Source organism: Phalacrocorax carbo, chromosome 5, assembly GCF_963921805.1.
Source record: "Phalacrocorax carbo chromosome 5, bPhaCar2.1, whole genome shotgun sequence".
Taxonomy (NCBI): Eukaryota; Metazoa; Chordata; class Aves; order Suliformes; family Phalacrocoracidae; genus Phalacrocorax; species Phalacrocorax carbo.
The window spans coordinates 19,604,584-19,619,250 of record NC_087517.1 but is presented as its reverse complement, the minus strand read 5'-3'; the positions used below and the strand labels follow the sequence as shown (position 1 = coordinate 19,619,250).

General features: G+C 36.3%; 1 protein-coding gene across 3 annotated transcripts in view; it reads right to left on the bottom strand.

Annotated features, from left to right (window-relative positions):
• Positions 1–2,071: 2,071 nt before the first annotated feature.
• PSMD14 (proteasome 26S subunit, non-ATPase 14) overlaps positions 2,072–14,667 on the bottom strand; it is a 48,419-nt gene continuing 35,823 nt past the window's right edge. For all 3 annotated transcript variants that reach the window (XM_064451457.1, XM_064451459.1, XM_064451460.1), the window contains 5 exons: positions 11,335–11,442; positions 8,494–8,568; positions 6,038–6,163; positions 4,713–4,775; positions 2,072–2,495 (listed from right to left, as the gene is read on the bottom strand). In XM_064451457.1, the coding sequence (XP_064307527.1) occupies positions 2,397–2,495; positions 4,713–4,775; positions 6,038–6,163; positions 8,494–8,568; positions 11,335–11,442 (471 nt within the window). In that variant the 3' untranslated portion in view covers positions 2,072–2,396. The remainder of the gene's footprint in view (positions 2,496–4,712; positions 4,776–6,037; positions 6,164–8,493; positions 8,569–11,334; positions 11,443–14,667) is intronic.

The window sequence follows — 14,667 nt, the reverse complement described above, 5'->3', positions numbered from 1 at the left end:
AGAGCTGCAATGAATTCAGTGGTACACTGCCAATCACATGGAAGTGCTAATATATGCCAAAAATCTTCAGTGCACAACTCCTAAACTGGTATAATAGGGGGATATGCAATGGCAGGTGGTGTTACAGAATCGTCACAGAAAGAAGGAGAGAGGTTTGCTAATACAATATGCCCGTCCTTCGTGCTGACAGGTGACGAGGGGTCAAGCTGCTAATGAAGGTCTGCTCCATTGCGGCTGGAGGCTCAGAAGGTGGCTGCTTGAAAACCTCTTTCTTCCTCCAAGATGGTATATGGGCTGCTGCTTTTCAGGTTACTGCATGCACATGTTCTTCCAAATCCTCTGTGTAGCTCCTAAAGCACTGGGCAAAAATGAGGAAGGATGCCCTGAAAAACAGCCTTTTGATTATTCATGAAACATCTTAGTAAATGGAAAATTGTGCCTCCAAGTCACACTGAGGAGCGGATAGAAAGCTGGGTACCACAGCACAGGCTCCTGCTACAGGAGATCTGCATCTCCAACAGACTCCCTTCAGCTACCCTCTGCAAGAGGTACATTTGTCAAAATTAATTTCAAATGTGCAAGACTCACTGGTTTGTCTCCCTGCTTACACAGGCCTTTCACACGTGTATACACTGCAGCACCGCAATAGCTTTTCTGCTGTTCTGCAGTGCCATGTTACCCACGACCTGCCAAACTACGTCTCCCTCGTGGTGTTACACGTGCGTGTGGGAGTAGATAGCGGCAGGGATGCAGAGCCCCGCCGGCAGACGAGCCACGGGGCAGGTCCCCCGACCAGCTCCTGCCCCATCTGCCCCTGGGGTGCAGCAGTGTACGCACGCACCGGTCCAGGGCAAGGCTGAAATACAACCTTCCTCGACGATACGCAGGTTTTTAGTGCAAATCGCCAGAAAGCACTTCCATTTAACTATGTGCAGGCAAACATGGTTTGGTGTGTCTCCATTTTCCCAGTCTGATACTCTACTGCCTACTGTGGGGGCAGAGGGAGGGCCATAAGGAGGGCAGCTGCAAAAATCTGCCTGTTTCCCTCTGAAGTAAACGCAGGCTAAATATATTTTGAAAGAGTGTTATTCTGAAATAGTAAATTAAAAGGCCTAAATAAGAAATTCCAAAGAAAAGAAAAACCTTTGAATGGTAATAAAGAAGGAAATAGAAAATTACTGGGCACAAAGTAGAAAATAAGACAATTTTACAGACTATTAATTTACTATACAAGGAAAAAGTAAAATAATTTCCAAAAAATCATCTTCAACACAGAAAGATGTATCTGGTTTAAAAATATTTGCCTGCCACAATTGTTGTTTTTTTTTTTAAATCCCATAAACAAAATATTGTGACACGGAAAGAGAACACTTCTGCCCAGAAGAAAAGAATCAAATCAGCCAAAGTACCACCCAATCCTTAACAAAACACCCCAACCAGCCCCCTGCCCAAAACCCAAAGTCACTCCCCAAGCCCAGTTATTTGGCTTTGCCTGCTTCAAACCAAGCAGCCAACCCGCCTGCCTTCCCGTGTTTCCCCTCTCTAGTCAGTGGAAATGGTTTTAAACGTCATGTTCCAGTTGGGACTCTTTCCGTAATTTATATACATGGACAACTCGTATACGTTCTTTCGCAGGAGGGAGGGTTCGTATAACCTAGAACAGCCTCTATCACTTTAATGTTTATTCTCAGAATACTGCTATTTATGACACCACTTGTGAGAGTTGTGTGATTCAGTTATCAGCATAACTGAATGCATTTTCTTAAGGTCAATTGTCTTCTGTGGATATTAGGGCTTGAATAATATTGAAAGCGAGCCGGCAGGGGAATTTTCAGCATTTTGGTTTTTGTACATCCTCAGAATTCAGTGCTACTACACTTTTTTTTTTAAAATCTCAGTGAGAGTATCTGGTAATCAATGACAGCCAAATTCCATTAGAGAATTTTTGCCGTCCTAGCAATTAACATCTCAGTAGTTTTACAGCGGGTAGAAATAAACCTTTACCAACACTTTTCCTACACTGTTAATTCCCGTTGTCCTTTCTCAAAAAAGGCCTTCCAGAACTTAAAGACAGGTTTGTAAATGTATTTTTATTATGTTGCAACAATCAAAATATATATGTACTACTGATTTTCCCCCCAAATATTAAATGAAAAAGTAATACATTTTTGCCCATGTTGTGTTCTTGAATGCTCTGGCATCTGTAAAGACCCTGACATAAAGAAACAGAAGCAACTGCACAATTAGAGACTGAAAGGTGTTATAGTGCTGCACTTACATTGCGAATGAAATCGGATGTCTCTGTTTAAACAAACAGGGCCTCAACAGTCTCTGTTTTATGAGTATTAGAAACAATAAACAAATATACACAGAAAGCATCACAAACAGTAAATCAGTTATTTAAATACAACTGTATCCAACATAGCAGCTAAACACTGGACAATGTTTGAGGTCATCAGCACATCCACATGCTCTTCTAAATGACGTTTGGGGTCCTGAAATACAAAGGAGGCCATGAGAGAAATGACTGAAACACATCTCTGAAGGATTTAATTCACTGCAGGTCTATTTAAGACGATTGTGAGTTAGGGAACACAGGCCAGTAATGCTCCTAAATTTTCCATTCTAACAAGATTTCGCAAATGACTGAATTTCCATCAATAAGATTTTATTAGTCCATACTATCACTCAGGTAAGTTGAGGGTCAGTTTAGGAAGTAAATTTCTACCCAGAATCTGAAGAGTAACTGTGACAGCTGTGAGCTTTAAGGACAATGCACAATATGTGGAATTTACTATGCATCTCACTAAGGCCAATATTTTAATCTTAGCTCTGGTACATTGCAATTTGTTTTCAGATCTTTGTACAAATGTGTGCTCTAATCCTGTAAAGATTCAAGCATGATCTAACACAGTCTTTGAATAGTTGTGTTGACTGCAAGAAAATTAGCATATTTATACCCATCAAAAATGAAAAAATGCACAATGCTATGTTCAAATGTTCTGAAAAACTGAATGTTAAGCCTGCGTAGTGTTCTGAAAATACACATCCCCACACACTATTACTCAATTGATGTGGGCATTTGTGGGCATCGGCATAGAACAATAAGATCATTTCTGGATGAGAACCATACTCACGCACTTCTTCAGTTTCGGAATTGAGAATAAGTAATTAATCTCCAAATATTGCAAAATTATCAGGCACATTTAAAAAACATCTCTAAACTTTAGTATTATTGTAGCATTCTTGTGTGTAAAGAAATTAAAATATGGAAGACAGTCATGTGTCGGAATGTTAACTTTTTTAAAAAAGAATTATTGTCAAAATCTAATGAACCCATCTAAGTTTACATAAATGTATACTAGAAAATCTGTGTAAGCTGTCTTTCTTAAATGACTGACTTTCAAAGATTATACAGTCCTCCAATATTCTCTGTTCCTAGCAAATTATGCAACCTAATAACATAATATCCCAATTGTGAGCAGCTGTTTGTTTACAAAGCTTTTAAAATAAGATACATTAAAAACCCACACAGAACTTACTTAACTGAACCATTGTGTAATTTAAAGAAAACCTAATCATTTTATCAGGAAAAAAATTTCTTTTCTTTTTAAAGAACTGTATCAAAATAGATTTTTTTCCCCCATATATGTGTAATGATTTAAACAACTAGTGAAGCTCAAGTTCTGTTTGAGATGACATCATAACCCTTAAAATACAACCCTTCTTACATGGTGTATTTTATATATATATTTATGTAGGTGTAGGTGTGCATAAACTCTATTGTTCTGAATGCTACAGAAATACACGAGTGACTGAACAATAGTGCAGATGTGTTATGACATAGCTGCTAGAAGCTGACACACAAGAGCAATCCAGAATCCTTTAAACTCTTCTACTGCTACCAGCAATACCATAAATACTAGTTCTTTAAGGACACACTGGATATTTTTAAAGCTATTTCTTGTTTCCATTGCCCTTTTTGAATTTGAACACAACCTCTTACAAACTTGTTTTGCTCTCCTTTCCCTCATCAAAGCACATTTCCTCAACCTTTTTGCTAAAATCAAATGCAGAAAGTTTTCTGTCGAGTCTTCTATAAAGACGCTATATCCTGACGTTGCAAAGGGATGGAATGAATTGAGTGGGTGTTTTCAGTTTCAGCTACGGTCCTAAACTGTTTTCCTTCAACAGCAATACAAAGCAGCGCAGCTGACTTGCATACGTGTATTGCAGCTAAGCACTGACAGCGTGTTCATGAACTGAGGATAGGGGTGAGCTGGCTCTTTAGCCGTGATAATGTATAAACAACACTCCCACCTTTTTTCAATTATTACTATTATCTTAAAAGTCTCCACAGTTTTGGCCTCACTGACACAGACTTGGATATCTTTATGCCTCTTCTTGGAAAGAAGTTTAACAAAAAAAAAAAATGAAAAAAGAAGAAGAAAAACTACTGAATCTCAACACTGCTCCTCAGCTTGTAATACAAACACATGTAGAACACGACTTGCAGATACTCTGCCGATAACCTATAGTCAAAAAAAGCCTTGTTCCTTACACAACAATCTTCAACAAAAATAAATTCATTATTTGGAGCGCTGAGAAGATCTTCCACATAGAATTAAGGCACCTACGCACATGTAGAAAAATTAATATTTAGAATGAACGAAGCATATCATTCCACCTCACTCTAATTCATCACACCTCACCTGCTTGCCAACATTTTTTATTGCCAGCTGTTCAGGTGTCATCTTATCTTCTTCTTCAACAGCCTGTGAAAGAAACACAGAAAAGGTCAGTGTTTCAGATTTCATTTACTTTTTCCCCAAGCCACAAGATTCTCAAAATATAATTCTCTTTCTCAAAAAAAAAGAAAAAAAAAAAGAAAAAATCAAACAGCAACACATTTCAGAAAGTCAAAAGGAAAGGTACTTCAGCTTTTCAGCAGACATGGTTTTAATTACTAAGTGTTAGTGCAAAAGATCAAGGCAAATGCTCATGAATGGTTTTATTGTCAGATATTCACAAAACCGTTTTAAGCAAAAGTCTTAAATGAGCGGTATCAATAGTTAAAGATAGTTGGAGAAACTAGTAAAACAGAACCAAAAATAACATCACCCACATTGTTTCAGCTACAGGTTTGATCTCAATAAGTCTTCATACTGTTTAAAGTAACTTATTTTAATACATTTTTATAATGTTCTGTGGCCTTCAAACACAGTGTCTTTATAAAGTAAATCCACTAACTTAACTAGTGAATGTAACATTGTGTTTTGTTTTTTAAGGACTTCTAAGAACTTTTTAAAAAAAGCATTCGTCAAGAATGACATGCTTACTACTCATAGAGTGCTCGTTGAGATCTACTATTTATAAAAAATATTTCTAAGTGCAAGTGCCAGTATTAAAGCAGTACAAATAACTGCGATTCCTCTTTCTTACAACACCAATAATAACTTCTTTATCTAAAAAGAACATTGAACTGGGCTCTAGAATGTGTTCTAAGTACTTGCTATCTACTGGAATGACACAGATAAATGGCCTTTATTCTGCTATACTGGTCCTTGACTGAAGGAATAAAGAATACATTCAACTGCTTATTTTGATCTACAGGAATCTTATACTTTCTTCACTAAGTAAAAATACAAAATTGATGTGATTACTCACACTTCAAAGCAAAACATGTAATTAAATGCTTCACTAGTTAGGGCAAGAAGTGGGGTGGCCAAGCCTGAAGAGCTAATAGGCAACTTCACGTAGAAATGATACAAAGTTGATTACTAAGAAACACACTCTTGTGCCCAATTTAACCAAATCCCAAGAAACCCTTTGCTGAAAACAGATGATACAAATCAAATAACCACCAAGGTCCAAAAGAGTTCCCTCAACAATTGTTTTGTTCTTATACTCTAGTCCTTTACAAGTCATTCCAAATCAAGTTTCTGGTAATCAACTTCTTACTGCTGAAATTAAGTAATACATTTCTTCACTTCATAAACACAGCTACAGTTATACTATCATTATGGGATATGAATACCTTGTTATAATTCTTAGCTAATTCTAACATCTCCTTCACTACTGTTTCATTGAGTTTGCAATGTTCACTGTAGTCCTGCAGTGTCAAACCTTCCATCCAACTCTTCTTATGCAAATTTAGCAACATCTGCAAAACAAAACCTCTTTAGAGCATGCATTGTAAAATACATTAATGATACTATGAAGACCTCTTCGACAGAAAACCAATTTATAATAGTAAGAATGTAATAAATTATTGATCTTACAATGTTTAAATACAGGAAATACAACGATCAACTATTCTGCTAGAGCAGACAATAGATTTTGCATAAGTTTTTAAAGATCACACTTCTTGACCCTAAATATGAAAACGAGGCATGGAAACAAGGGTCATGTTTACTTGGACAGGAATACTTAGGTTTTTCTTCTGTAGTTTTAAATTTTTGCTGTAGGTTGAGAATGGATGGTTGCATTGTAGGAGAACTAACAGAAAGGTGAATATTTTAGCTGCCAAATAAGGAATGGTTAAAGCTTCTGGCCTCTGATGAAGTTGAAAAATATTTTAATGCTTGGATTAAATGTATGAAAAAGTTATTTAGGCTTCACTGACTACCCTGAACTGTATGCAAGCAGCTGCCACAGTTGTGATGAAGTCAACTTCAAAAGCAACCAAAGCATGACTTGTGTGTTTGTCCTCCTACAAAGTAAACAGCCCTAAAAACAACATGAAGCAGCGATGCAGAGTTCTGATAGCGATAAACGGAAGGACCAACAGAAATACCTGAAATGTCTTACTTGACATTCTGATGTCATTCTTGAAAAAGTGAAGAAACAGCTAGAAAGGCAATTCCCTGATTTTCATGAATAAAGAAAGCATATTTTGTGGATCTTCTGCACGCTTGAGGGCTGTAGGGAGACCCTTTCAGCAGTTTCAGCTTGCCTTCAATTTGCAAACATTTACTACCGATGTCTTTGAGAACCCTGTAATTACTATCACCTGAACAAAAGTGCCTGCTTCATCCTATGTACAGCTTCCAAAGAAACCTGGCTTTGGAACATATGAACAAAGTTTGCGTCATCATTTGTATTTAGCAAGATCTTGGTTACTGACAGAAGGATTTGTAGGCAAACTGCATATGGACAGTTTAGCTAGGCTATCTGGATTTTAAAATTACGGTTTGGTGTGATGGGCTCCTCAGCCAATACATGAAGCACGCGCTCTTCCTACTACAGATGGAGATAACAGACCACCACCACCACGAGGGGGGTTTGAGATATGTACAAACCTGCCTTACGAAAGATGTGTGGAGACAGTTGCTGTCTCACAGATTAAAGTTTCTCTAACTTGGTCAAGATATTCTCTTACTCGCAAAGGTAACAACTCACACATGTAAAGCCATTCAGAAAATACATGCTTGAAACTTCAGAAAAGGCTGGATTGGCCAGACTGTTGTATTTGAATGAAAATAATAACCTCTGGAAGCTTCATGGACACTTCCTGAGAGAGCTGATTTTCTTGAATTGGTTACTCTTTTCAGTACCGGTGAGGTCTTCAAAGTCTGATACCGCCCTAAAAAGGCTTATGCATATCACAAATTCTTTTCAACTCCCTGATTTACATGCATATTCTTCCTTTATTCAAAACTGGGGTGGTTTTTTTTTTTTAATTACTTCTAGCCCTCTAAAAGTCAAAATTAAGTGAGAAAACTTCTGACCATTTCATCATAAACTGCAACTCTGAGGTCAGTTTATAACCCTAACATGTCTACATATGTTCATGGACTTAACTGAGGACAGAATCTGGCTTTTCAATAATTAATTTCCATAGATTATAAATAAGCTTTTTTTCTTTTTTTCTGATTGTTTTCCTGGTTTAGACTGTCAAGCTATATTTTACTTGTAACTGAGGGAGTTTGATACAAAAGTAACTGACAATATTGTTGTAACTAAAAAATATTTTTTCTGTAAATGCAGGACATCACTACTTCCTGATATTCAGTGAAGTCTCGGGGAGCTCCATTCATACCAACTAGAAGCACCGTCTGTCAAAGTGATTATAGCCAATAGAAACCTGACATTCCTTGGTTATACAGTTCCATTTTGGAAAACATGGTCTTTGAGCTTCAGGAATTCCAGCCTGTGAAAACCTAAGGCAGCTAGTACGTCTTTCAGTTTCGTCACTGAAAACTTGAAACTTTGCACAAACCTGTTAAGTTCAGAGAAGAGGATGAGGACTTTCCATAAAAACATGTGGACAAAAATGTTGTCAAACTATTTATATGAGTATTAGAATGTGGTTTTGGAATGTTTTAGCACCATGACTACACATCTAAGTGCTTTCTGGAAGAGAAGCCATCTACTCCAGGAGAGTTAAAACAACTTCTGAAAGTATCAGCAGTTGAAATCAGAACATTGCCACAAATCCTAAGTAGTTTGTATAGCGTTCTTTGCCCTCTGAATAAAAGCCAAAACAATTACCTTCTGTTCTAGTTCATTCTTCCTGTAGTTGATGGTGATGGAATAGTAATGTCTGTTTAGTCCATGAATTAGTGCCTGCAAAATTATAAAAATTACCCACCACTGAAATGAAGAAATATTAGAAGGGAAGAGTTCATTTAAATACAGCCATCTTCAAACATCACTTAAGAGAAAAAGTACAGAAAACAAATAACCAGAGACTATAAGTAAGTATCAAGTAAATATACCTGTTCCTATTTCTCTTTCAGTGTTTGTTAACTGACAGTTATACTTTCTATTTCTAAACCACTGATTTTTTCACAGAGTAACAACTATCATGGGAAAAATGGTAACTGCCTGCAAACATTTGACCAACACATATGCACAAACATATTTCTCTCAAATCCTTCCTCTCTCAATAAATTCTGTTATCACTTCTATTAAAATATAAGGCTCTTTCTGTTACAAACAAAAGGATATTGGCTATCCATTTATGCTTAAATATATTCTGTAGAGCTATACAGAATGCATGCGTATTTGCATCTTATGCAACTTAATATTTCAGCATTCCGAAATTATCTGTAGGAAAGCTGAAAATGTTCTCATACATACATTTTAAACATTTCTTCTGCAAACACATACACAAAGATACAAAACTACTGGAATGGTTACATTTATGAGAACCAGTGGACACAGATAACCATTGCTTGTGCCATTTATGTCACTTATTATAATTAAAATTATAAAGTACAGGCTTTATCATCAATGAAGTAATTTATGGTTGAAACTATTAGCAATAAGTAGTTTTCACTGCTTCTTGTCCCACCCAAAATGATTGCATATGAGGTTTCGGGGTTTGTGTTTAAACTCAGTTGTGGTTATTATGGAGTTTTCTAAAGCTCCTAAAATTTTACAAACATCTTTGCCTTCCTCACTAGCCTCTCTCTTAAGAGTGGACAAATGTAAAAGGTAAACAACTGTTCCACTTCAAACCTGAACAGTAGTTGTAGTTTAGCAACTGCAACAGGTTAAATTAAAACCCATAAAACACTTGAAAGCAAAGCTTGTTCTTCATGTGTTTTGTTTCAAATGGAAACCATCATTCCAACAAGTCTTACAAATTCGATGCACAAAGTGCAAGTTAAAAAAGCAAGCTTTTGGTAAGGGAACACAAGAAAAACACACACAAAAAAGGCAACGAAGTTGAGCCCCATACTACTCTTATTTCTGAGATTTTATGGAATGTCTTAAAATCCTTGCTTCTAGCCCAGCTGAAATCAATATTAAGTTTGCTCCCGGCCTCAACTGGGTCAGAATTTTATTCATGACCTTAGAATAAAAGCAAAACAACACTGCAAGAGCCCTTGCAGTTTTAAGAACAGAGTACCATTTTAAATTGTGATTTTTACCTTAACAGTGAGATTTGCAACAGCTCACTGCCAACTTGCAAAAAAACCCAACACAAACAAAAAATACCCGCTCTAACAACGGAAACCCAAAACTCCCATGGCCAAAATATGCCATGCTGTAGTGAAAGTGATCTTAAAATAATGAAGTTGAACAATACTACAGGGGTTTACAAGGGAGGGTCATTACACATAGTCCAGAGAAGCCCACTCAGAAGAGCCCTGAAACGTGCAAGCATGAACTTGCCTATATCCAGTCAAAAGCATTAGCTGCTTATTTCATTATAGTTCACAGTTTTTACCAATTCAAAAATCAAAAGTAAAACACAACAACCTCCTGAAGCAGATGCTTTTGAATTGTCTGATTTTTTTGGCTAGCAGTTTTATGAATAGTAAAGGGTTTCAATGCATTAGTAATAAAAAAAAAACCCAACTGATCTTTTGAAAGATAGGGGTATGGTGGTCTGGTAATTCCCAAAGGACAGCTCTCTTACAGCGGAAGTTTAGCCCTAATTTCAGTTCTACTATGACTAGTGTACAGCCTTTTTCTTGGATGTTTATCTAGCAAATATTACTTCTATTGTTCAAGTAATGGATCAAAAGAGCAGGAATTAGGCTTCATGGTTGCAAGTACACATGCCTTGTAGAATGCACAGTAATTTTTCTGGAGGGGAAAAGGGGAAAAAAAACATTGAGGCAGAAGAATGACACAGATGAAAGCGTTAATCACTCCAGAGGATACTTGTTTCAGGACAGAAGCTGCTTTCTCAAAATAAAGATTTGCTGCATTGAAGACCAACCTCAGAAATCAAAATTTCAATATTTAAGTTTCACAAATGCTTGCAAAGAAATGTAAGACAAAATACTAAAAAGAAACATTACAGTTGAAGCCAATCAAACATCCTATTTATCAATTGAACCTCCTACTCCACCATTTTTTTCAGCAAATTACTGCATTACATAAAAATCAGAAATTATTTAAGACACAATACAAGGTTAAATCTAGATTACATATTAAGCAAGAATCTATATAAGCGTATAGTAGAAAGACAAGATTATTAATGAAGAGGGAACTTTTTCCATAATTTGCTTCAGAATAATTGATCTTTAGGAGAGCTGAGATTCAAATCACAGTACTGAAACCAGTACCTATCTTGCGTCACATGGTATGACATCAATTGTCACTTTTACAAGTTTGCACTTCCATAAATCTGTACTTCAACCTTTGCAGTATATACTTACATATGCATTCACACTGAGGTAGCTAATTTAGGGGTTAATTTTAAAACCCTTCACATCTATAACTCCATTGATGAACCACATCAATTATAAATGCATGCAGAAAAATGCTATAAAGAGAACAATAAACAATTTGTAGCTTACTCTTTTTAGGTACCTTTCCCCAAAGTTGCTGAATAAATCTTACAATTTACAGGACTATCAACACTGGATTTACCTGGATAGATGGTTTGTTTAAGTGACCCAGATTTGAAGTTGTTTGTCTTGGTTCATGTCCCAAGACCATCATATTAGCATTGATCAATCTGAAGGCATCAATAACAACCTGTAAAAACAAGATGTCAAGTCAATTCTTTTTAGAAAATGCAACTAATAGTGCCAAGCAACAGTGGACAAGGCACAACCAACTCTCATCTGTTTTTGGCCTTTATCCAGAAAATCATTTAATTATAATATTAATAAAAAAAAGAGCCTCCTGCTGGCTATGCTATCAGCACATTACACTACCTCGTATTGTAAGGTGACACCAGTTATTACCTTTTCCATGGAGCTGTAAGTTTTATATACGTGATATTATCATATAACATTGCATTTTTATGTACACTTACTCTAAGCTTCAAAGGTATGCATATGTTTGTCACCTAAATCTTATCCAATCAAAATGAATGACAGAGAGAGACTAAAACTGAAAGTGAGCACAAGCTAAGGGACCGAGTCCAAAGCCCAGTCCTGTCACATCAATTATACTACCACAATACTTGAAATGACAACAAAATTATAGCCAGCAAGGAACTTGCCCCATGTATTCCCTTCTAGTCAGATGCTTTTTGCTTCTTGTGACTATGAAAGGGTCTATAAACTGCCTGATGGATTAAAAAGTCCTTGTCAGTGTCATGCTCAGGAGTAAAAAATACAGTAAAAGAAAACCAAGGTCATTTATGATTTAAAGGTACACAGTAGGTAGGAGTCAGTGCTATTTAATTGCAAATAAAGTGAAACCATCACTGATTTCTGTTCTGTCCTGTGCTGAATTCGTCTACGAAAATCTTTGGAAATAGGATTTCACGGCCCCATACAATAAAACCCACACCCCTATCCAACACCTATGCGAGGTGAAACAGAACTGAGAACGTACCAACAACGCACTCAGACCCACTCTTACTGGGTACTTGCCATTACAGATTTGTCATTGCAAGGTAAGATTTCTCATTTAGGCCCCCATCTTTTAAATGGATCAGTGCATGTACAGCCTTGTACATCCACAGAAGTAGTACGAGGCATAGTTTGCAGGCATCTTGTCTGCATATATTTGAAGAGTTATTCTACTTCATTAAACTAAATAGTTCAAATCTCCTCTTAACAGCTTCTCTACAATAATTTTTATTTCCTTCCTCTCCATACTATGGGTTGGACAACAACAGATGCATTTACATGGCTGGTTTGGTATTTCTGAAGAATTAGACCTGAACCAAATCTTTTATGTTGAGCAAGCAAGAAATCAACCACTGTCGCTGAAAGTGTGCAGAGAAAGTGACATTGAGCCTCCCACCTTGTTCTAGCATTTTCCTCTCCATTTACACAAATAATAATAACTAAATACATATGCAATTTATTAGGAGTGCATTGTGTTATAGTACATATAATATATTCTAATACATATAATATATTATGAGTACAATATAAATATTGAGGTCATTCATGTGGAAATAAAGTTAACGGGCAAGTATTTATAACAAAAATAATTTATCAAAATGTAAACTGAAAAACCCTAATAAGTTATCACCTGTTGTATATAATTTTGAGACCTATTTCAGTCGTGTTGAGTGACTCAGTGCCACTAAGGGCTATTGCCTGGACTCTCAGCTGACTGGCCAGATCCATCTGCATATGTCATGTCTTAAAACTGGGTGCAGAAAATGTACATTAAAATCTCCTTTATTATAAATACTGGGTTGTGACCCAACTAAAGTGAGTTAACAGTGACGATTTTTTCCGAATCATAACCCCAATACAATTCAGATTTAGTATGCAGCAGAAGCATGCCATCTGATCCTAATACTACAAAAAAGGAATTCCATTTAAAACACCTTAATTCTCAAAAAGATCTGGACCAGTTTCGATATATCTATACATTCTTCGTGGAAACATTCAAAATAATTGTATTTCTTAATTTTTTTTTCACTATCAGTTTTTTCTCTATCTCAAAACACTTGTGACAAGCTTTCGCATATATCTCTCTGCATTCCATTTTAACCAGATGCTCTAATTCATGAACACCTGGAAATGCCCAACCATAACAAACAGGCAGTATAAATTAAAAAGTCAAGCAAAGCAAAAAAATTCCACACCACAGGGCAAAAAGCCAAGCAAGTAAAAATTTACCCTGAGGAACAAGAAACATGAACTTGGCAGTATATTATAATCACAAGGAGCTGCTTTATAACGTACTAACGGCCATGCTTCTAGAGCTGAGTTTAACTGAGAACTTCACTAGACAATATTGAGCTTATCGAAGAACAAATGGCATTGTCCAGCATGGATTTGTTTTGGGACTTGAGTTTCATTTTGGAGTACAAAAACTAAAAATAAAGCATGGATTTAACTTGGTTTTGATAATAAATTCAACATTTCAGTTGGTGTTCTCAAGGTTATGTTTGGATAAATTTCACATTAGAATATGAGAGCTAGCTGCAAAAATATTTCTGCTTGATACTGAATATTACTCTAGTGTCTTAATTCTGACCAGAAGTAATTCTTATTGTTTCAGGTACTATCTGCATGGGGAAGGACTGCCCGCTCGATCTGTCCTCCTGAAGGAATGAAATGCAAGTATCTCCTAGGTAGAAAAAATATAAATCTAACGAAGCATTATGAAATATTAAAACCACAAATCACAAATATTATGCTTTAAAAAGGGATAAAATTGCCACTTCTACAATTTCAGAGGGGTCCAAAAACTACACATGTGAATGATCTTTCTCATCTCAGTTGCACTGTGACGACCAATGGTAACTAAATACTTTAACTACACTAAGATTAAAGGAATTTGCTGCTATCACTATAGCAACCGTCTTAAAGAAACTAACATGCTCAACAACCTGGAGGCTAAATTTAGACCTAATACGCAATAAAAACATAAATACAACAATAAATCCTACATATTCATTTCTATGAAGTGTAATTGCTTTTTTCACAGTGACCACCAATCAGTCCCTCCTTTAGAGGATTATACCAAAATAAATAGACTCATTAATGTCCAGTGTACTAATGAGCAATGGGTGAAGTAGGCGTTAATTATGCCACAGTAAGATTCAAGAGAAAAAGCCCCGGTGAGCACTTGGAGGTGTGTATAAGCTGAAGTCTCCCCTCTACTTTGTGCATTTTGAAGTACAGCATGATGCAATCACATGACAGCAACATGGTCACCCCGTATTCTACGATGGAAACTTTAGACACAGTATTTTGAACAAAGACCCTCTAAGGATTAATTAAAAGCAGCAGAAAACCTCACTCAGTTACTTCCATTTTTGTTGTAGAAGTCAGCATTTCT